The sequence below is a fragment of the Sturnus vulgaris genome, chromosome 9, assembly GCF_052056855.1.
Source record: "Sturnus vulgaris isolate bStuVul1 chromosome 9, bStuVul1.hap1, whole genome shotgun sequence".
In the NCBI taxonomy this organism is placed as follows: domain Eukaryota; kingdom Metazoa; phylum Chordata; class Aves; order Passeriformes; family Sturnidae; genus Sturnus; species Sturnus vulgaris.
Genome location: NC_142251.1, coordinates 20,031,572 through 20,056,139, shown reverse-complemented (window position 1 = coordinate 20,056,139; position 24,568 = coordinate 20,031,572). Strand labels below are relative to the sequence as shown.

The window sequence follows — 24,568 nt, the reverse complement described above, 5'->3', positions numbered from 1 at the left end:
CAGGGTGAATTAACCTCGCAGAGCTTCAAGGATTCGGCTTCTCGTTACTATGTGAAGACTAAATTTCTTCAAGAATACCGTCCTCAAAGGCATGATCGATTTCTTATGCCACTTTTCACAGTAGAACTGACTAAATTAAGTAGGGTTTATGTAGACTATGTTTACATGATGGATTGGATGCAAATGACAAGTTAAAAGAAAATCTAAACCCAAACAGCGAAGGAAAAATCAACAGAACTTACACTGAAATCAACAGAACTGGTACTGGACTGTATTCAGCAACATTAGGCAGACTAATTTGGTTGTGGTAACTTCATTCAAAACTAAAAGGCTGTATGGACAGTCTTCTAGTATTTTGGTAAAAGGACATTTCAGAAATATAGAACTACAGGCTTCTTATTCTTCGTAGAAGCATTCAAGAAAGAACTTAGTTCTTGACCTTTTCTGAGATACAATATACTATTTGCTTGGGAACTACAGGGAGCTGTGTGTTCAGGGCTTGATCTGTTATTGAAGTCAGTAAGAGTTTTTCCATTGACTACAGAGGGACTAGAATTTGACCTAATTTCTCTAACAGAGTACAAGTGACTTAATTCTGAATCATCTGTAATGCATTCTAATCTTATTTAAAGTAGTTAAAAGATAACATAAGACATAATGATGCCTATTTGAAAATCAGAGAGGGAAAATACCAAGGAATAAAATAAAATAAAGTAGCATAAGTGGCAGGTAAACAATATGACTAAATGAAAATTCTGGATAGAATATGAATGGTGGCCAAAATATGAGTTGCTCTTTTAAACTCTTTTAAATCTTCTGTTCTTCATTTTTTTTTTCATAAACTATCTCTTCAAAAAGAAAATTACATGGTGTATTCATATAAAGTGTTAATCATATAGCAGTGACTTTTTAAACACAAAAGAAACTATTCCATGTAGACAAACCTCAACAGATTCCTAAAATTCTTGACTTTTTTTAAGTTTCTTTATTTAACAAAAAATAATCCATAGAGAAGTATGAGGTGTCTTTCATGCTTGTTAGAAATAGTGTGCAAAGGAGTGTTTAGGCTCTTGAGTTATTCTTTAGACAGAAAAAGTTACAGAAGTGAGAATCAACTGAATGGGAAAAGCAGTGACTCATACTTGGTCAGCTCAGTGCCCACCAGCTCTTAAGTAGCTCTTTTCAGAAAATGTTTTTGCTTTATGACTTGGCTAAAGTAAACAAAATTCAGTATTTTTAAAGACATCCTTTGATTTCCTTTCCCCTTCCTCACCTTTAATACTAAAGCTGTTGGTAATGTGTTTGGAATGAATAAACTCATTTAGTCAAAATGGCATGGCTTCAACACTATAAATTTTTGTAAGAGCTTGACATCAATGCACTATTGTAATGCTGATTTAAATTTCATGGGCAAGAAATGAAAAATCAGCCTTTTTTATTATTTATGAGCTTTTTCAAGCAAATGGAAATCTAGGTCTTAATCTGAGTGAAAAAAATATTTAAGAAGCCTTACTGAAAATGAGGCTATGAACCTATATATAGAAAACTTTGGACCTTCTGTGTAAGCGATGAGCAGATTGGTTTCTAAAATAAATAGATACTTCTTGCTGTCATCTTAGGAAATATAAAGGTTCCTTGTGCTTCCCACACACAGGATTGGAAAGTAGTGGGAGTTCTAGGTGCAGAAGGAATGCAGAACTGGGCCAATGAGTGATGGCAAAAAGAGTTTTTGTGGATGCATACTTAACACTGCTACTTATTTCTATTTGCTTAGTAAGGAAAATGTGGATCTCTTTGTTGAATGAAAGCTCTTGAATGTATCCAGCTAGTCAAAACCTGTACAAAATGGTGTTTTAAACTGGAAAGGTATGAATCTCTTCTCAGAACTATTTGTGATGTAAAGCACTTGATTTTAACTGATCAATTTTAGGACTGAAAAAGAAAATAACATTCTAAGCATTCCTTTATTTTTCAGTGAAATTGTCCTGTGTGATAATTTGTGTGTGTTTCTCAGATTGTTATTCCCCAAACTGGCAAAAAATTAATAAATCAGAGTGATTTCACTAGATGCAGCTAGTGGTCCTAGCTGACGTTTTTTGGAGTCCCAAGGATCAGCAGGTGAAATGGCCCAATCTTCCCAGAATAGTGCAAGAGACACCCCCATGTATACATCTGTTTTGCTATGTAATCTCGATTTCTTAATTGTTTCTAAGGTAGAATAATTATTTAAACTTCAGCTGCAGACATCAGACACAGAAAAAAATGACTGGTATGTGTTGTTAATTCTCTAGAGTGTGTATCTTTGCACTGAATTTAGAAGGAGACCATGGATACAAGAAAGGACTATTCAGGCTGCAGGAAACAATGTCTCTTTCCTACCTCTGCAGAAAAGAAGTTTCTCAACTTCACTTTTGTGTATATTTTAACAAATTTAACTGTATATAAGTGCACACATACTCTGTGGGCTTGGCGTGAAATAATCTCTTCCCCAGTACCTATAATTGAAATGACAATAGGGAAAAAAATCTTTGATCTAAAAACTTTCCTGGTGCTATCTTTTGTTCTGATTACTCAAAAAAGCCATTAAAAACAACCCACCCCCAAAACTCCCAATTGTTTGTAAAACTGGTGTCTGCTGCAGATATAAAATGTTGGAAAAACGTTGTCATACTTATTTTTACAACTGTCATGCCCAAAGTTACTTGATCTTCCCCAAAGAGAACCTTTAATTGTGACACAGTTGCAGCATACTGAAGGAGCTCTGACATTGCTGCTGAGGTTATACCTAAAACACACTGGAGCAATTATGTCCTTCCCGGATTTGTTTTGTACAGTGGTGAACAGTAGGGTTTCCATCTGCCAGCAAGATTAAGAAGTTGCTTTTCTTTTCTCTGTAGAGCGTTCTGCTTCTTTTCAGAAGAAATCCTCCTAGCATTGGTTAATTTATCATTGTTCTGAGTATTTGTTGATAATAGGGGGGAATAAATTAACAGAGCTTGGGAGAAATCTCTAATGTTCTGAGAATGTGAAGTCTCATGCAGTGATAGAGATTTGCCCTCTGGATGGACACAATAGAGAACAGTGGCTTAAAAGGAATTAGGTTAACACACATGCCTGTTGCAAGGGTTTATAACTGTTCTACTCAGTATTAAATACCAAGTTTACAGACTGTAAATGTAAGGATTAATTGTTGACCTGGTTATTACAATAGTAGTAGAATCTGGCAGAACTTAAATTCTTTTTAGCACATTAGCACACATAAGGGACTGTAAAAACCTTTGTGAATTTTAGGTCTGGGACTCTACTGCAAGTCCAAGTGTTAATGTACACAGTGTGTGAAATAGAAGGTATCTGGGAGAGCTCATATTATAGAAGCAGAGTGCTTGGTGCAAACCAAACTGACACATGTATTATAAAAGATGAATAAAAAAAACTTAAATCCTGATCCTGCAATAACTAATGTCACTGGCAGCTAAGTTTTGTCTGTGATAGATATTAACTTAGTAGTAAATCCAATTATGGTCACATTTTTAAAGTAGACTAAGTGCTACCTACTCTGTCCCTTACCTGTGTACCTTACCTTACTCAAATGATCATAGTAATCTGATAAATTATCAAGCAGTTTATAGATAGTTCAAGACTTTACAACTTTGGTGTCTGTGTAAGAGGAATCCCTGCTAATATTGGTAGGATACAGAATTGAATCTGATTTCATTGCATTGCTCTCACAAGAGAGATGATACCTTTGACATCAGGGAAAACATTATGGAAGATTTTAGTTGTTCAAGTTTTTCTATCAGATTAAATAGGATTACCTTAAATGACATAATTTCTAAATCTTGTCCTTGGCTGTATTCTCTGCTTAAAGCTGAAAAATGTACCTTTATTTCATATTTGAAAACTTCAATTTGTTGGAAGATATTTTTGAACTCTTATTTGAATTATTTCTCAATAAATACCTCTATGACAAAACTTTTAAGTGGACTCCATTTCTTTCATGTTTAATTGCTGAGGGAATACCTTGTCTCTTCCTGGAGCATGGACCTTTTTTAGACTGTGTCTCTTTTTACAGTAATAGAAACAGGATATTCAAGAATGTGATACTTGTTTTGCTGATTTTCACAGCTGGAACTACTGTGTCTGCAGTCTGTGCAAAAAGAATTTTTTGAATCTGTAGCCGAGGCCTCAATAGAGTTGGACACTTGGAATGTAGTCCTAAAAGATTTTGAAAGAATAAGTCCATAGAAATATGAAGACAGATGTTAAAGTATTGTAAAATAGTGGATCAATAGAGGTCTGCACAGATGATGAACAAGCCCAGTCTTCTGGGGGTAGCAAGTGAAATGTTTTATGGAATCACCATTAGGTCTTTAGTGGTTGATGGCAGTCAATGCTGCTAAACAAGGGATAAAAGTACAATCTATGCAGTCTCAAGAGGTTTCTGAATAACACAAAAATCACATTATGAATTGAAATACATTATGATAAAAACCCTCAAAATTTACGTTGCACTTCAGAATTATGCAATGTAATGACAACTTGAAATAATGATTCTTTTTATTGCTGAATATGTCCAGTAAATAAATCAGCCTACAAGCTAATTTTGCTAAAGATCTGAATGTGTAGTTGTACCTAGACAAGTTTTCCACTGGTATCAGTGTAGAATATAAGTGGTGGGGGATTGTGTTTTTTGGAGTTTTGGTTTGTACTGTATGAGTGTTAGAAGTTGGTTTTTAAAGTGAGATATAGATAGTTGTTGTTGAGTATCAAAATTGCCTCCCATACATGCCTCGACTGTCTGCATAGCCTTTGAAATACTATAATGTATTTAGTACATTTTGCAGCATAGGAAGTCAATGAAAAAATTCTAAATAACTGGTGTAGAAACAGAAATAGCCAGTTCTGAGCAATTTCACAGAAGGCTCTGTTGGCGAAGTAGTCCATCCTAGGCTATTTAAAGCATTCCTGTATGCATCTGGATAATCTCTACTTCTGTAAGCATTAAATATGAAAGCACTGTAATAACACCTATTTCTAAAAATGTCACCAGTCAAGATTCTAATTACATAATTCATCTAGGAAATTCATGTAGGAAAATTCTTAACAGGTAAAACAACCCCCTAAAAGTATATCTATGCAACATATATTCAGTTCATCTCATAGATTTATATTCAGATACCTAGGGAAAAACCTTAATTTTCAGGAGCACTATGTAATTAGGCAACTCAGTTGGCTTAATTTTTGTACCTTGAAGATGCTCTGTAAGTCACTTTTGCAGCCCATAAAACAGAGAGGTAGTTTCATCCAGCTCTATGAAGTCCATCTATGAAAAGTATTGGAACCTTCCCAAAGGACCCTGCAGAACCAATGCTTTGATGCTGGTTCCCAGAGCAGTTCTGTTACAGGGCTGGGCTCTCAGCAGAGTTGGGAGGCAGATGATTCTCACACTGCCAAGCCCAAAAGCCTGTGAGAAGGGCAGCTGTGCCCAGAACTGGCCAGTAGGAAATGGTGGGGACAGAAGAGTGCCTGGTCCTTTTCTGGTGCTTAGACACCTATGGCTGAACTGCAGGGAATCCTTGCTTGGGATACAGAGACTGGAGAATGCAGTGGGAAGGCAATAGAGTCCTTTGTAAGAACAGCAAAGCTCGGTGAAGCAGTTTGGCATAACATGCTTTTCAATTCCTGCTTTTGGATGTTCTGTATTAATACCTAACAGATAAAAACACAGTAAAATAAGTGTGGATAATACTGTATGTATTTCTGTTTTCAAAGGATATCCAGCAAAACTGCCCACTATAAGTAAAAGTGTCCAGGAGTAAACATAAGAAGAGAAATATTCTTCCTACGTTAGAAATAGCATCGTTTTCTAGTAATTGGTGGGTCTTGTTTTGTATCCTAAAAGTCAGCAAACTATCAGTTTATCAAATCCAGATTCTAATGCTGCTGGTAAAAAAGAGGTGAAAACCTCTTATATTCATTAGGTCTTGGACCATTTAATGAGTGTCAGTTAGAAACTTTCATTGTGGAAGTGTTTATCTTTACTCACCTATAGAATGCATGGAATGTCATTAAAATTAGCTCTTAGAGTTATAAAGATTCAAAGTTTTAAGAAAGGTAAATAAACTGAACAACAATATGTTATTATGTCTTTAATAGGTAGCATGGTTTCAAAAACCTGTGGTGCAGACAGTACCTTCTGCTTAGGTCCTTAAATACATATCTAGGAATCTTACTAGAGGTAGCCTCTTTTGAAAATCTTGCCCACAAATATAAGGAGTCCCTTCATTACTACTCACCAAATGCACACATTTTAGCTTACCAGGCCATCACAGCTTGTAGGTTTTAAATGATCTGTTACAGTGACATAAAACTGGACTCAACTTTGAGAAAACACTCCATTTAGAACTGAAGATTAATGTTTCAAGGCTCCTTAAGTTTTAGTTTTTGCAGTGGTTCCATTGGAACACATTACTGGCAGAATGAAGCCTATTTCCATGGAAAAATATGAAGTAAAATAATAGTAACTTAGAAACATTAGTCTTCCTAAATTTCTCATAAAATTATTTGTACTGGGGATATTTAAGCTCTTTTCTACTCCAGGGTTATATCTCCTTAATTAGGAGTTATTGGTAACTCTTAAAGGCTCTTTGTGGAGTGACCACTGACAAATTTTCACTTTTATATCTATCAAAAAAGTGCCTTGCTGAACGATTTTGAGAACTCAAGAAGTTATCTGTTTATTATATCAGAAAAACATACAATACTGTTTAAAAGTACTTTTTACTTTATCAAAAAGAAGGAAAGGCAAAGTTACTATAGGTATTGACAGTATAGTGAACACTGAGTTGCACTCTCAGTTTGCTAAGGTGTATCTGTATGTAAAGAATACTGCCTCTTTTTTTTCCCTTTGAGTTTTGTTATTGTTTGCATTCAAAGTATGTCCCCCAGCAGGCAATCTGGAAGCATCTTGTAAATTATGTGGGTAAACACAGCCTTTAAGTAGGGACAGATCATTGTGCCTATGCTCTCTCATAAGAGACTAACATCCTGGAGTTAACAGACCAACATCTAAATATAATAAGATTTCAACTTCTTTGCTTTATTAGGTAATTGGACAGAAATAAACATATTTTAGTCTAAATGAGTCATCCCCTAGGCAGTTTCTTATGGGAATGAGTTTTGTAGCCAGACATTGCCACCACAGTCACTTTCCTGTCAGTCCTGGAGGGCTCCACTTTGAGGTGTGATGCTGAAGTCCTTCCCTCTGACAGTGCAGATGATGGTTTCCTATCTTCAATATGATTTTACCCTACCATCAATAACTGTCTTGAACTGTCTGGTCCTTACACACCTTCATCTGCAGTTCAAAAGTGCTTTGCTGTACAGTTTATAGCAAGAGAACAGATATCAATCTTGGTGCACCCTGTGTGCAAAGATTCAGAGCTCCATTCCCACTGCAGCTTGGAAGAGGCTTGCAACGTGATCCATGTTAAATAGAAGAAAACTTAAGGGTTGGACCTTTAGATAGGCCCATTCTAACTTCCATGGTCATCTTTTGAGGAATAATAAAGCTCACTCAAAAGTTCTCTATTAAGCGAGTAACAGATTTTCAATCTGTATGTATTCCAATCTGTGTGTACCACCCACATGGTGGGTGTGGAATTGCAGCCACTCATGGAATTGGCACATAAACTGCTTCTTAACACACCTGTATGTAGGTCAGAAACCTGGCTGATAGTCAGCTAGCCTAGATAGGTCAAAAACTTCTGAAAAAGCACAGGTATGTGGTAAATTTTTCTTCTGAAAAAAATTTCCAGTAAGAAAGTATTCATGTCATTTTATTTGAATGAAAAATAATATGATACCGAAATTGTCCATTTATTTGTGACTACAGCAGGTTTCAATTACTAGTAAGATACTGTGATTAGAAGATATGTATGCTAAGAGACAGAAAATCAGGTTTCTCATATGCTTAAATGTCAATTTATTGACACATACACATTAGCTACTTAGGGTGATACAGGGCAGAACATTGTACATAGGTGAAAGCGTACACCTCTATTTTCAGTATGTATTAATGGCCCAACATTTACAAACCTCACACTGACAGTAATGTCACTCACTAAACTGATCTGAGTAAAACTTTGTGAAAAGAATGTTGTAGATCAAAACATTTTCAGTATTGCAAAGTTACTAAAATAAAGATAATTAATCTTTAAAAGTTATTGTAGCTAGAAAGAAAATATGTATATATTTTACTCTTTTATTCAGAATGATTGCAGCTGGTATGATTCCAAAGATGTTATTGCTGCCATTAGATGCACTGTTGATCCATCTTTTTTGGGTTCTTTGCAGTTTGCCTTTGCAGGATCAGATAGGCTTTGTCACAATGTACAAATTTAATGGTGGCTGCTGAAGCAGAAACAAGGAATTTTATTGTCTTGTACTAAGGTAATAAGTTCATCATGATCTCAGTTACAGACAGGATACATATTTCATAAACTAAGAAGAGATGATTAAGTGCCATTCATTTAATTATGGTCTACATTTAAATAAATCCAGATGCAATGAACCAGACATGACCATTCCAATGCAAATTTTCTTGCATATGTTACAACTTGTCCCTTTCTTGTAATGTCTATTTTTTTACCTAAGGTTGTGTGACATCTACAAGAAGCGTTCCCATAGAGAGATGGGGAATTGCTAATCATTTTTACTGAAAATTTGGGTTATCCTTAAGAGGAGGAGGCTTGATGTCACATTGAATAAGTCATGAGTACAGGTTGTGTGTCCAAAGGACTTCAGTTTCTGCCCTCCTTTACAGCTTCTCAGCCCCTCCTTTCTCTGCTATCATAACTTGTATTGTTATGGTACCTGGGAACCTCCTCCATGGACAGTTTCCACCAAGAGAAAGTCAGAGCCATGTTGTGTAATAGATTCCAGCTCAAATGTCAGGAAGTCTAAGTGAAGGAAGCAAGTCCTCTGAACTTTAAAAATGAATGTTGTTTATATTTGTGACATTAGGGCATATCAGAAATGAATCTGCTGTTTTCACCAGATTCTGCTTAACTCCAGATGACACCATACTGAGCAATGCTAGTAATTGTTTGGTGTAATGCAATATAAAGACAGCAGAATTTGATCCATATGTGTTATATCAGTATTATTAATAATGCTATATCACAGACTCCATTTCAATTTAGATATTGTGGAGTGAATGAAAGCTATGATATTTTCAACTGTGATTATATGATAATAATGTAGTATAGATTTCTACAGATGTTTTAAATCTTTAATGGCATTCTATTTTCATAGGGTTTCATAGAGTTATGAATTAATAGAATAGAAAGCACTGCCATAGACTTTAAAACAAATATATCATTGTCTATAGAGGAAATCTAGGCTTGGAAATGCTAACCAAAGTTGGAAATAAATTTTAACATGCATTTTCTTCCTGTCCAAGTAAACAGAAAACACATGAAGCTCCCCTCATGCATTTGATGCTTGATATTCTCTCCTGACCTGGCAATGTAGAAGTGTGATCTAGCATCCAGTTTACAACTACTTAGCTTCAATGAATGCTTTTAATTTCCAGCAGAGATATTTTGTTTGTTTTTTCTAAAGTTTCCTAGTGGAAGAAAGCTAAAAGGAAAGGAAAGGAAGAGTACATATGGTTTTGGAGTTATATTTAATATGAAATATTAATGAATTAATTATGGCTCTGGACCAAATGTTCTGATTTATATCACTGTAAATATGGAAAGCTCACTGAGTGAAGGATCTGCTTCAGTCATATCACAGTAATGGAGACTAGAATTTGACTCTATGATTTTAAATATTGAAGTTACAAGTCATTTTGGGTCTTGAGATGTGGCACCACTTTTTCTTTGCGTGTTTTACCTTCTTTATATTTGAAAATACAGGAACTTATGATGTAGTTAAATGATTAATCATTTGGTATCTTGAAAGATACTGGAATGCTCAGGTTCTCATCTCTTACAATTCTGATTTTTAAAAAGGGATTTTTGAAGAATTCACCTTTGCCATTCCAGAAATACTGGTATTTTTAAGCTTTTCTGCTTTGGCCACTGCTGTATAGTCTTTCAGTGGCAGTGAGAGCCAACATGTCCCTCTGAACTCTCTTGAATCAAGGACATAACAGCGTTGAACTTTGCACTATGGTCATTAGTGAGAAGAGTAATCCCCTGCAAATGTAGCAGAGTGGAAATTTGCATTTTGATTGCCGACTGCAGGCTTACCCTGATGGACACAGGCTTCTTTTCACAGAGTTCTTTTATGGCATCATCTGGCTTGCCTGCAGGAGGTGGCCTTCAAGCCTTCAAACAGCCATGCAACATGGGCACAAACATCTACCTAAGGGACCTGCTATCTGCGTCTGGATCTTGTATTTTGTCAAATTTGTCCTGGCAAACAGAGTTGACTTTTCAAAGCTGATGTCCAAGTTTTGCAAGGAGAATTAACTCCATCCCAAGAACTGGTGAACAGAGCTGTTTGCATGATTCTTATTTGTTATTTCCTTGCCATCTGAAATCTTGACACCAAACTGGAAGGGTACAAAAGCTTTACATTATGTATCATTAATCTGCATTTTTCTTAACTTTTTGAGACAACTATTGGGGAAAGGTAAAATCAGGCAAGCTGTTTTAATGGACCGTAAAGAAAGTCTCTTGAAAGCCTTTGACCTGTCAATATATGGGTTCTATTAATGTTGCCCCATATAAATATAAGCTGAGATCTTAGTTTGTGGACCACACAAACAGGCAAACTCATGCTCTTAGCAGCAGTGCTCCTTCTGGTTATTGCTTACCATTCCCAGAAATCATGTGGGAGCAGCATGCTAGAGAAGAGGCGGTTTCAGAGGGAGCAGAAGCTGTCAGGATGCTTTTCAGTGACACTGAACACTGCACAACTATGGAAGCTGCAGAGAGAAGCCACAGGCTGCACTTCCCTGCCTAGGAGCTGCATTCCTACTTCTCTCCCTTGGTCTTCTGAGCAGGAAGTGTTGGCTGTGCAAGGACTGCTCATTGTATTTTACACTTTGAGCAGGTTACCTGTAACCATTTGGGCCTGAGCTGCGCTTTTTCAAGAGCTGCTTATTTTAGACTATTTCTGCATGTGTGTGTTCTGTGGCAACAGCACCTGCTGCTTTCTGGAGGGGCACAGAGCAGGTTGTCTGAGCAGGCACAGTGAGCTCATCAAGTTTAAAACTAAAGTAGTAGCAGCATTGGAAAGCCTACTGAAGGCTTGTTACAATAAATCAAAAACCAAAAAACAACAAACAAACCCTGAAATTCCCTGAGACAAAAATCTCTACAGGCAAAAAGAGGGGTTTTCTGTATAAATCTCTCTAAATGGTAGTCCCAGCCACGACACAGCAAGATTCATGCTTCTTATACATTCCTGCTTGGTATTCCTGTTATCTAAGACTTCTAAAGAATTTCTTTACTTTTTACTTGTTGGCTAAAACGGCTATCTGAACTCTAATATACATTAGGGAAGCAGTTTCTGTTACTTGTCATCTATATTAATTTAATAGGTCAGCCATGTTATCTTTGGGAATAGACTAATTACCATTTTTGTGTTAATTACTTCATGTAGCTTGTAATTTCTATGTAACTTGTCATTTCTGTATAACTTGTCATTTCACCTAACTTATTACTTCTATGAAAAATAGCATTTCTAGTAATTATTTTAAACTGACTAGTTCTACTATTTTATGTTTTGTGAATCGCAGTTTGTGGAAATAAATAAATAGTCAACTGTGGACTATTAGCAGAATGTTTGTTCTTATTATTTGGAATTTGTGGCTTGAAGATTGTCCTATTGCTATTCAGTTTTTTGTCTGGAAGTTTTTTAGCAGCAGAACTAGCAGGGAGTAATGAATAATCTTGTTTATGGGTGAATAGTCTCTCAGTCAGCCAGGCAAAGAAAAAACATTATTCTGAAAAATAATGAAGAATCTGGTACAAATTATAGAAAAGAGCAAAGGATAAAGGAATGTAGCAATGGTTGACTTACACAGTGAATTGAAAATGTTATTAATATTTCTGGTGACTGGTTCTACATTCCTTTACTGGTTGAAATTAATATAGGTACATCAAAAATAGCTGTTGGTTACTAGGAAAAAAAAGTGTAGAAGTTCTTTCAGAATGTTCCTTCAGTACGTGTGACAATTCCTTCAGAACTGTGTGGAAGACCTATAAAAATAAATTATATCCATTAAAATTATTTTTTCACTACTCAACAAGAAGTGTTTTCACACTATTGAAACTTTTCTTTTGAGAATGTTGACACATAATTTCTTGATTATGCCATATATGTGGATTTTTGGTAAATTCAGGTGTGTACTGTACCATTCATTTCCAATGTGTTAGCTTGCAACAAACATTGGCTGTTTGGTTTATGTTTAATAACACAATGATGATCCAATGTAAAAATGAAATGAATAATTGCAAGATGTGAACAAAAGTTTTAAAAGTTCACAAGCATTTTCTTGTGAATTTATTTTAAGAAAGAAGAAGTTATGTGCATTCTAGACTGACTGAGAAAACAAAGATTGGTTTCACCACAAAGTTGAGTTTTTCATATTTGTCAGTGTTAGGAGATGAATAGGATGAGCTATTTAAACTTAACTTTGTTCACATCTGTGCAAATAATTCTTTAAATAGTTGAATATTCACAGGCAATGGATTTTGAACCTTAAATTGATATTTGTTGACACATAAAATGAATCATAACAGACAATAAATCAGCTATAACGAATGCCACAGTGTAGTTCAAAGATGTGAAGTCAGATTGACCAAGCTCATTTCTCAGCTTTAACATTGAAAGTCGTTTAAATCTTTGTCTTCCCAAATAAAGTGATTGTGAGTTTGCCAACATGAAAACTGTGGAATAGTCCCAGTGAAAAAAAAGTCTACTGAAATTCTGTTTCCATTCAAAAAAATACATTTAAAAAAGTCATGATTTGTAGGGATTATGATAATGAACACATTAATTTTTCCTAGGAGGAAAGACATGTACTGTGCTGTTTTCTCTTGTGCTTGTCCAATCAGTACTTTGTCCCTTTGCCATGGAGAACTTTAATATATTAAGGCCTTTTGTTGGCTTTACATATATATACAGGTTTTTTTGTTTAATTTGCATCAATATCAGTACAATAACAGCTCTGGATTTCAACATTGGATTATTAGACACTGAGCACCGATGCAATCCTACCATACGTGGTCTCTAAAGTATACCTTTGCATTTAACTTGGAAATAATGAAAGACTGCAATTCTGTCCATTTAATCCTTGCAGGCACAGCAGGTACATTTTTCTTTCTCTAACTTGGATGTGAAATTGGTTTAGCTGCTTCCTTATTCTCTTGTGTCTGAGAAAGCAGTTCTATGAAATCAGAACATATTTTAATGTTAGCAACAGACAGTTTTGTGGGAGCAGATTATTAGCAGCTGAATGCTTCTGAAAGTTTTGTGCAAACTTTGAAGATCAGTTCCACTTCTCAGAAGTCACTCATTAAAAGCATGTATTGGAAGTTTCAACATTTGCAATTGATGATTTTCAGTGTGTAGTCAAGTAGTTTGAAAATCTGATCATAAAAACTACATTGGATGGGATGAACTCTTACATATTTAAAAATTAATAATCCTTAAAATAATATTATGGTGTCAGAGTAATGTGCAATAAGTCAAAATAGGATACAACTACTGCTCTGCTAAGACATATCTGTTGCAAAGGAATTAAAAGCCTTTTTAGGGGCTGCATACCTTAGAGATGCAAGACAAATAATTCTTTTTCTTGTTTTCTTTTTTCTAACATTGCCAGCTGAACCCGTTGATGTGCTAAAAGCATTAGAATTTCACAATTCTCCAGAAGGAGTAACAAGAACAGCAGGATTTTGCACAAACAGAAGGAATTCAAAAGGATCAGATGTTGCTTACAGAGTTTCAAAAACTGCACAGCTGAGTGCCCCAACAAAGCAGCTGTACCCAGGTAAGATTGGCAGAAAGCTGCTACTTTTCTACATTACCTTGCTGCATATGTTTTTATGTTCTCTAAAGCATAGCATGTAGTCCATCTTCAGTAGCACAAAACACTTCTCTTATCCCTAGAGTTGGGCTTGCTTATGAATGGCTGGATGGGCTCTATCCACCAAATAATTCTGTTTTTATTGGCTTCAGTTATAAAACTCTTCATCAAATTGTGTCACTGCTGGAATTGACTTGTAAGTCACATTACCTGTTCTTACATGATGCTATCTGATGGAAACCTTATTTGGTGGCTTTGGCAAGTTTCCACCTGTTTCAGTAGTGCATTTAAGAGCAGTTGTACTTCTTGGAGTAATGCTGCAGTGGGAGAAATGAGTTGTGGTTGATCATTGCAAAATCATTCCCAGAAGTACCATCTGGTAAGAATTACCTCAGAATATCTGGGAATTTGGGGGACTAAACAAGGCTAGTTGTGGATAGCTGCGATTCCATCTTCTCTCAAATTTCTCTAAATTGAAATAGTCACATTTTGGGAAAGATTTTTTGGATGTTACGGAGAGACTTTTATTCCCTTATTTCACTATCACTTGTCACTTGACTCGAACTATTGAGGAAAATGATAGTAAGAATATTAAAATCCAAATTCATTGAAGATTCAAATTTTCTGTTTTGACACATCATGTAGAGTTAGAACAAGTCATACAGAATACATACAGATTAGAAGGGGCAGAGAGAAATACTTTCTTTTTGTCCTTTAGAGTAACAATTGTATGGATATCACTCAGATCCAGGAAAGGGTCAAGCATGCTTTATTTTGTTGTAATAATGTGTTCCCAGAGCAGCATGAGAAACAGCTATGCACAGTTCAAGAGTAACTTACTCTTGAACTCATCACTTATTATTGATGGAAGAGGATTAAAGCAAAGTTCACTACAGATAAAATAGTAATAGTATTTTTAATACCTCGAGTTTTAATATATCATCTCAACTAAGCTGAATGGAAAATGTTTTGCTATCCTTGACAATAGTAAAAAAAATCAAAACAATTTTTTGGAGGTGATTATGGTAATTACGTCCTTTTCAATCTTGTGGAAAAGGCATCCTCTCTCCTCACCACAAGAAATCCTCATTTCTCAGATTTTTCTTAAAGAAATTTGAGTGATCAGGTCTCTTTTTCTTAATGTTCTGTAGCAGTGGAAAGGCTATACAAAATATCCAAAATAAGATCAAGCTGTGAGATATCATTTCAGCTAAACAACACACATTTTAATGTGTCCCATTCTTGCTTTCCTCTAACTCCTGCAACTCATCAGGAACTACTATATCCAGTAATTTCATTTTATTTACCAACTTCCCAGAATATAATGGACCTTGATTTCACTGACTAGAAGGCATTATATGACTGTGATATGTAAACTGATTAGATTTTTGAGCTACTGTTGTACATGCTCTTAGTTATCTTTTACAAAAGCATAAAGGAATGATAACCCAGATACTTTTCTAGATATTTTCCCTCCAATTTTTACTGTTATCCATAGTTATTGTTTGAATAGAATCACTCCATTTAAAAAGAAATTTAAATGTATTTGAGAAGGCCTTGAAGATGATTCCAGATATATGTCCAAGAACTATATCTGCATATAGTCTTGTATGTTAGATGCAATGTACATGGTTTTCATGTTAAAATCTCATTTCTTTTTTGACTTTTTCAATCAAATCTGTGTTTGGAGAAAATTTTCTGCTGATTACCCACAGTAGCTTCAAGATAAAACCTTTGGGAATATTATGTCATAGGAGCAATTGCAGAAATTACTGAGCTGAGACACGACTCATTTTCAGTCACATTTCTTAAACAGCTCACTTTTTTCCCCTAGGATAGTCTGTATTGAAAACCACATGCCCAGACAAGCTGAATTATTATCACCTGCTTTAAGCACTTTGAACATATCTTTCAGATTAACAGTGCAGATAGGGCAGGTTCTCAGTGCTTTTCTAATAGTTTGTTTGGCCTTTGTTGATACTTGTCTTATTTCTTTTCCGTTTGTTTGTCATCTATTTGCTATGACATTAGAAGTTATAATGTAAAATTTAATTTAACGTGCTTTACCCTGTCATGAAAAACTTTTACCAATGACTCACCAGAGTAATTGAAATGTTTCCTGTCTGTTAAGCTTTGATCCTTTCAAAATAAGATGTCAAAGCGATGTATAAGCATGGTCTATGTCACTATAATGTTTCAACAAGCTGCCATTAAAAAGTTAGAAAGGGATGGAAAGCACATAAAATATCATTGCAGCAGACAAAACAGAAATGTAAGACCAGAGGTTCTGGCTTAGAAGGGTAGTATGCCATTTAAAGAGCAAGGGGAATTCTACACATTGTGTTTGCACATTGTAATTCAAGAAGTAACAGCTTGTCTTCAAGGAAAAATCTAGAATCTTTGGAGTCTTCCCACAATACCTGTCTTGGAAACAATCTTATATTTTCTCTGTTGGAAGAAGAAATTCCAAAATCAGAATTTGATGAATTCTTACATGCTTTAATTCATTCCAAAACCGCAAGATATTATTTTATTAAAGCTTGTTCTACTATTATATTAAAATGTTTAAGAACATTTTATCCACTCTCCTGCAGTTATATTCATTGCCAATGTTATTATTAGATTCTCATCTATTTCTTGTATGTCAAATTACAGTTGAAGCCACATGGATCCAGAGCATATTCTGAATTTTAGGATCTCAGTGTTACACTTTGTTATTAAACCTAGTAGAGTTTTGCATCAAGTGAAATGCAGCTTTACCACAAGATTCAAAAGAAGGAGTACTTCAGTGCTTCCTGTATTAAATATATCTACTTTTAATTGTGTTTAGTTTCAGTTGTAAAGGTGGAAATAGTGTTTGATATATCATCTCTACTTCAAAAAGAACGCTTCAGGAAATAAGTGAAAAGTAATATTGTTTGATTTTGCTTAAATCTCCCATTAAAGAAAGCTAGTTATGTATTTTTTTAATGTCATGCATAATATAATTCCAGAAAGACTCAAATATATATAGTGAGAGAGAAACTAAAAGAAATTGTCATCAAGGCTATTGAAGTACCTGGGAGTCTTCATTGCTATGGTACTGATGCTCGTTATGTTGAGTGAAATTGTACTGCACACTTTTAAATTAGAAGGTTGCTAAACAGAATATGAATTTAAAGAGCAGTAAATGTGAAACTACCGTGGTCCTTTCATACTTTGTGTTATTACATGAATTCACAATAGATTTAGAGTGCCTCTCCTACAAAGACAGGCTGAGAGAGCTGGGCATGTTCAGCCTGGAGGAGAGAAGGCTCTATATATATATGTATATGTAGATATAGATGTGTATATATATATAGGGGAGTATACCCCATTATGGGGGAGGGCGTGGTTCCTTCAGTATCCTATAGTGATAGCACAAGGGGGAATGGCTTTAAAGTGTAAGTTGGAGGCTAGGAAGAAATTCTTTACTCAGACAGTGGTCAAGCACTGGAACAGGTTGCCCACAGAAGTTGTGGATGCCTCAACCCTGAAAGTGTTCAAGGCCAGCTTGGATGGGGCCCTGAGCAGCCTGGTCTAGTGTGTGGCATCCCCCCATGGCAGGAGGTGGCACGAGATGAGTTTTAAGGTCCCTTTCAACCCAAACCATTCTATGATTGTACGATTTATGAGTTATGTTTTTAAGAAGCATTAAGGTATACCTTTCAGGAATTAAAGTGAGACCAGAAATTAAAAAAAAAGACATAGAAAATGTATATATAATATAATTTTTTACCCACTCAATTTTGAGAATTAGAAAACCCTTCAGTTTGTATGCTGGATCCTATGTGCTTTTAAAAAAAATGTAAAAATTATTTCATCTTTTCTGAATTTATAGCTGTATATATCACTTTGTTACAGGTGGAGGTTTTCCAGAAGATTTTTCCATATTAATGACAGTAAAACCTAAAAAGGGTATTCAGTCTTTCCTTTTGTCTATCTACAATGAACAAGGAATTCAGCAAGTAGGTGTTGAAGTTGGTAGATCCCCTGTTTTCCTGTTTGAAGACCAAAATGGGAAACCTGCCCCAGAAGACTATCCTCTTTTCAGAACAGTCAACATCGCTGATGGCAAGTAAGTGTAACGTTTCAAAATGGAAAATGTATTGCAGACCACTGTATATGTAATTATCTATTTATAAACAATTTCCTTAAGTATTTGAATAAGTCAATAACGTAGTATGTAGGTAGTTGGACTGGTATAGTACAAAATTAGAGAAGCTTTGCAGCAGAATACAGTTCCCATTCCAAATGGTGCATACAGCTATAAATGAAACAATTCACTTTTCTTATCTGCCATTTTTTTAATCAGGAAATAGTCATAAAAGTTAATCCTAAAAGTAAACCTATGAAGATTCTTCCTGTGAAATATATAAAGAAGCTATTTTCAAAAAGTCTCAAGGAATAGTCTCACTAAAAGAAATGTCTGGTCCATTTGTAGGTGACAGGCAGTGTGAAGACAAGTTCACAAGACAGCATAGCATTTCTTCTATCCTGGGCCAAACCAGCAGATAAATAAAATAGTTTGAGATATCTATATATAAGGAAATCAAGAAAGAATAAGCTGGACCATTAATCCCAAGTGCTGCAAGGATTTATACTGCACCTTCAGTAAAGGAATTAATCTCAAGCACCCATTGCATTAGTAATGTAGTTGTTAGATTTTTGTAGCTTTGTAGACAAGCAATTATTCTTGGGGAATGTTGTTCTAGTGCTTGTAAAAAAATTTATTCCTTCAAAGGCTTTTTATTTGCTGTGCTGCAGTCCAAGAGGAGCAGCCACAGTCTTCAGAGATATACAGAAATAAATTTTACTGAAGCAAAAGAAAACAACTCAGAAAGGAAGGGCAAAAATTGAACTATAGTGAAATATGTTTATAAAGCAATAAGGAAGAAAAAAAAAAAGAAAAAAAGTAATTGTCTGCTTGGCCTAGTGTTACCAGACAATGAAATTATATGATGAAACCTAGACTTGATTCATTTCCCTAGCAGAAGGAGTGATAAAAAAACAAAGCATCATTTTTTTTTAATGGACTTTTGCTAAATAACAAAGCTTGGACATAGAATTTCATCCAAAATGTTGATAAACTGGCAAAAATGATGAAATAAAAGTGAATTTGGTTTGGTACAATTTCCTACAGTGAGACTATACAACTTCTAAGTCAACTACAGTCAATCCTAGGCACAGTGAGCTATGATTTCATGCTTTTAGCTTCTACACACTTTCAAAAGATAAGTCAACAATTTTCTTCTGACTCAGCTATTTTATGAAGGATCTAGGACAACAATCTTCATCTCAAACTGAGATATATTTAAAAAGTGTGAACAGTGAAATGTGCCTGAGGATGCATGGCCAGTTTGCTTTTATAATGGCAGTGTTTAACAGCATTCCAGAGAAAACATGGAATTACAGTTCTGGCTCAGTGATACTGTTTAGCAGTCAGATTCCATTAGCTTCAAGGTGTTCCTTTTGATACACAGACACTCTTTGTAACAATGATCTAAGCTTTCTCTCTGATTTAGGCAACCCTAATGCCAGAAATGCCAACTAAAATAATTTGATTCCAGCCTTCCTCTTACCAGTCACTAGTATGGCATATTTTACATTTTTTGCCCTGGTCTATCAAAGATTCTTTAATCTTCTGCTCCATGCTGGATTACAGAATGGTCTGCTTTTTCTCTTAACCATTTGTCATAGTAGAGAGGCTCACAAAATTAATGTAGTCTGTCATGATTATTCATAAAGTCTCATAAAGAGCATAGTAAAGTTGGGTGAAGCACACAAAACTATTCTCCAATATCTCTAAAACAAACTCACTTATCAGTACTCTGAATTACTTCATTCACTTTTTTGGTGCATATTATGTAGGCAAGGCTATTGTTGCAGGAATAGTGCCAAGTATCTGTAAATATATATATATATATATATATATATATATCTGGAAAAGTATCTATGTTGGAAATGTTGTATGTGTTTGAAAGATCTCTATAGCTGTGGATACCTTTAAATATGCAAAAGAACATGGTAAAATATTGGTGGTTGATCACAGAAAATATAGTAAATTGTTGATAATAAATAATAACCTGCTGAGTTAATTATATTTGCACTAGTAATTTGGAAAATCAAACACATTCATAAAAAAGAATCTGCTGTCAGATTATTCAGTCAATTAAAATGTAAACTCTGCACTGGCTTCTAATTTGAGTTGAATAATGTTCTCTGGTTAAAGCTGCAGAGAAGGTCAGTTTGAGCTTCACCTTACAGAAAGTGTTCATGAGCTATGGGTCAGACTCCTTTGTGCTGAGGGACAGAGTATATACAGCAAATTGTCATACACTTTGTACACTTGTGTATATATAGAAGAAAGAAATAAAACGAGACATTTTACATTTTATCTGGGAATTAATTGGTGCACCACCTCCTATAAACTGATTTGAGAAGAACACAATGACTTAGTTTTATAGACATAAATTACAGTCAAATTATATTGTTTGGTTGTTTTTTTCAACAGGTGGCATCGAGTAGCTATCAGTGTGGAGAAAAAGAGTGTTACAATGATTGTTGACTGCAACAAAAAAACTACAAAACCACTTGACAGAAGTGACAAAACAGTTGTGGACACCAATGGCATCACTGTCTTTGGAACCAGGATTCTGGATGAAGAAGTTTTTGAGGTACAAATCAATAATGAACAAATGGAATTGAGTTATTTTGTATTGAGTGAGGTGCTTAATGCAAACCAGAATGATCTTTCAGGTCAAATGCTGGTATAATGTCGAAAATTTGATTTATAGAACCTGTTAGGATAGACTGAAATAAAAGAGAAATGAAACAGGGAAGAATGTTGTTGGAAGACTTGGTGCATTTTTCTGTCCTTTTTGTTGTATCTGGATGGGAGTTGCTTTTTTTGTCTTTCTGCCTAATGTTGAGATACCTGAGATATTTGGGATAATTAATCAGGGAAATCTGTGTAGTATGATACTGAATCATTTTCTTTCTGTCTCTCTTAAACATTTGCAGATATATATGTGTGCTAAGAGTATTTGAGAGCAGGGCAGAAGGACCTGGAAAGTTTTCTGTGTAATATGAATCTGTTATAGTGTTTATCCCACTTATTACTCTTTCCAGTAAATGGAACATACTTTGGCAATAAGGACATATATGTTTCCATCATTTACTGGCCAAGAAGTACATATAGGAAGGGTAAAATGCCTGTAAGGAAGTAAATGCCTTTGCTAAATCATGAGGCCTTTCTGGGCAGAATCCTTATGTCAATAATTATTTTTACAGACTAATTATGAAGCTTCTTAGATGTACACTATTGAGATTTCTTTTATAGCATTCTTATACAATGGTTAAAATTTAAATTAAAAATGAAAAATAAGAAATTACAGTTTGGTAGTTATTTTATCTACAGAACATCTGTGCTCTATAAATATCCACAGTTTTAATCCTAGCTTTAAGCAGAACATATGCTTGAGAAGCTGCATAGGTATCAAGAGGGGAAATAGGAATTTTGAGTGTAGCATTGTGGGATTGTTACCTTTGTTTTCCATGGACATGGTGAATTGTGGGCCTTTTGAGTATGGAAATTTCTGAGGTGGCTTAGTGGATGAACCAGTATGATATGTTTGGTATTTGCAGCCTAACTCACCTGTAGTTCCCAATACAGTTTGCACATCTGAGGAACATTATTTTCTGTTTGAAGACGAATTCCACAGTTGCCTCTATCTGAGACATGACAAGTATTTTTTGATCTCCTCATGGGATAATTAAGTGTTCGTTAGTATTTCTTTCTTAGGTGAGAAACCAGGTTCCCCAATATTGGTGTTTGACAATAAACTGTCAAAAATATGTGCAATGTAAATATGCATCAATAAAAAATAATTCAGAGAAAAATAAAATCAAGTAAATATTTTTTTTAGTGTTTTCCCTGTGATTTTAGATTATAATAGAAGCTAAAACAGCAGGATATGGCTTATTCTTGCAAGTTTGTAACCATTTTAAAATGTAGACAGCAGGGAAATGCACAATAGCTAAACATTGATGTTTGGTTTGTCTAACTCAGTGCAATCACTAAATAAAAATATCTGTGTGAAGTTTCAGAGGTGCTGAAATGATTGTACATAACTGTTTGAAAATGATTTTTTATGATATGTGCATAGAGGGAGATATTTATTTTATCATTTACCTTAAAAGATGAGAAGGGATGTGGTAGAAGGCAATTATTTTTTGGTGAGCACTGTTGAGCGAGTCAGTAAAGTTGCATGAAGACATAATTTAGCAAATTGAAATTAGCACTTTAATCAGAATTACCGGATTATTTGAAGAAACTCAAAAACAACCCTGCATTTTTCTTGAAGTCAAACTTGTGTGAAGTCAAAATGGACACAAGGATATAACTTTACAGAATTTGCTAGAATTAGTTAAAATTACTTTTCTCTGAGGTTGTTGTCACTTGTGAAAGAAGAGAAGAGGAAAGTAGTGGTATCTGGTTCTCTGCCAGAATTTTTCTGAAATCTGCTACACTGACATTGCAAGTCAGTGCTTCCGTTTCAGCTCAGACCCACTAAGGAGGCTTTGGACTCACAAAAGAAATTGTGCAGCTGTCTGTAAGGTCAGTTTAGAGGGTAAATCTTAAAATTCAGTACTGAGAACAGCTGCATTTCTACCTTTTTTAGCCTCACTGTACATTTCTGAATTTCTTCGGTGATTAGATTTTCTTACTCAACTGAGTGCACCTCTCTTCTCTGCAGACTGCACTGAGGTCTCCCCTCAGTCTCCTCCAGGCTGAACAGGCCAAGTGACCTCTGTCCCAAGTTTGGCCAGACAAAACATAATCTAGTTCATTTTGAGTTTGTCTACTGTTTTTCTACTCTCTAAACAGCATTCTTTTTGTTTTATTAACATTTTATAAGAATGTATTCATCCTTTAGTTACTGCTGCTACAATTTCTAAAGTTTGGTGGTGTTTCCTGAAATCTATCCCTTCTTGAAAGTGTCGTGATCATGTGTTAAATGTTCTGTTTTTCTCATTCATAGCAACTCCAAGTGACATTTGGTGATTTCATGGGTCTCCCTTTAGCATTTCTGTGTTATGAACCCTGCTGTATGTTGAGACCACAACAGTCACTGAAGATTCACATAACACAATGTGTCTTATTCTGTGTGCAGGAAATTCCAGTAGTTATCTAGTCATGACATTAGATTTAACTGTTTAAAACTGTTTACTACAGACTTCTCATACGACACGTACTGCCTTTGTTAGCTGAAATGTAGGAAACCCCTAAAAACAATTTCCTTTTACTCAGTGTCAGAAGGATTAATATTGTATCCATTCATCATAGAGGTTGTCTTATCCTGGGTAATAATGATATTTTTACTCATAATAAGCCAATGATTTGGTCGTAGTAGAGCGCTCTTCAGTCTCCTCAAACTGAATGGAAATTTAAAATGTAGAAATAATAACCTGTAGATACATATAATGAAGTCTTAGACTTCAGTGACTTACTAATTGAAGATATTACTGTTTCTTTTTGGTCTTGAACCAATGCAGCAGAACACAACTGCACCCCCTTGCATCTCTAAGGTATCACTCCAGTTGAAACCAGATGTACACAAATGAGTCCAAAACAGGTTTTATTACATTACATTATTCTGACTTCCTCACAACTTGATTGTCTCTTTTGAAAAAGGAATTACTCTTTCAGTCATATTGCTCTAACATATTTGCATGGATCGTTCATTTAGAAGCTTCAGAATAAATATTGTTCCTGTGACAAATGTTTCGCACTTACTTTAAACTGTTACATCCCAGTGGCTCAAACATTCTTCTTTTTTTCTAATTATGTTAAAGTTTGTAATACAAGATTTAACTAAATTAAATTCTTCACCATTTCCTTTTATTTTTGTTCTTAATATTAACCTCTGTTTTCTAGGCAGTTGTCCTACCTTTGTTCTGATTCTGGCAGTCTGACTGTCACTAACACAAGAATATGTTATAGCACACTGGCAAATTTTAAGTGCATACATTGTAATCAGTGTGACATGACCTCATGATATAACTTCCCTATGATTATCAATAATTTCTGAATATTACCCAGTAAGCATACTGGGTATCCAGAGATCAGGTAGATCACTGGAAGAAGGAAAGGGCTGGTTAGTGTCCTGAGAAGAAGGTTTTGTATATCCAAAACACAAAATATTCTTTGGTAGGTTTACTTACTGGTGCTAAGGCATATAGGCATTTTTTTTAGTGGTGCTGTCAGAAAGATTCTGGTTTAGCTGTAAAAGCAAGGAAAAATTATCTAAAGTGTTTTCTGAATCTAGTGGGCAGTTGTGTGTTTTACATGAGAAAATTCCAATTTGCAGTTGCCTGCTGCTCATTCCTAAATATAAGTGCTAATCTGAGATTTTATAACATTGTGCTATGTTAATATGGAAATCAATATGATGTTAAAAACAAGTAGTGAATTCAGCAAGCACTAAGCATCAGGTG

The 24,568-nt window shown here is 35.0% G+C and overlaps 1 protein-coding gene across 11 annotated transcripts in view; it reads left to right on the top strand.

Annotated features, from left to right (window-relative positions):
* Nucleotides 1–24,568, top strand: part of COL11A1 (collagen type XI alpha 1 chain) — a 130,603-nt gene that overhangs the window by 1,884 nt on the left and 104,151 nt on the right. For all 11 annotated transcript variants that reach the window (XR_015805442.1, XM_014885224.2, XM_088170071.1 and 8 more), the window contains exons 2-4: nt 13,847–14,014; nt 17,933–18,146; nt 20,583–20,745. Coding sequence is in view for 10 of the 11 variants with exons in the window: in XM_014885224.2 (XP_014740710.2) it covers nt 13,847–14,014; nt 17,933–18,146; nt 20,583–20,745 (545 nt within the window). In the remaining variant the exon portion in view is untranslated. The remainder of the gene's footprint in view (nt 1–13,846; nt 14,015–17,932; nt 18,147–20,582; nt 20,746–24,568) is intronic.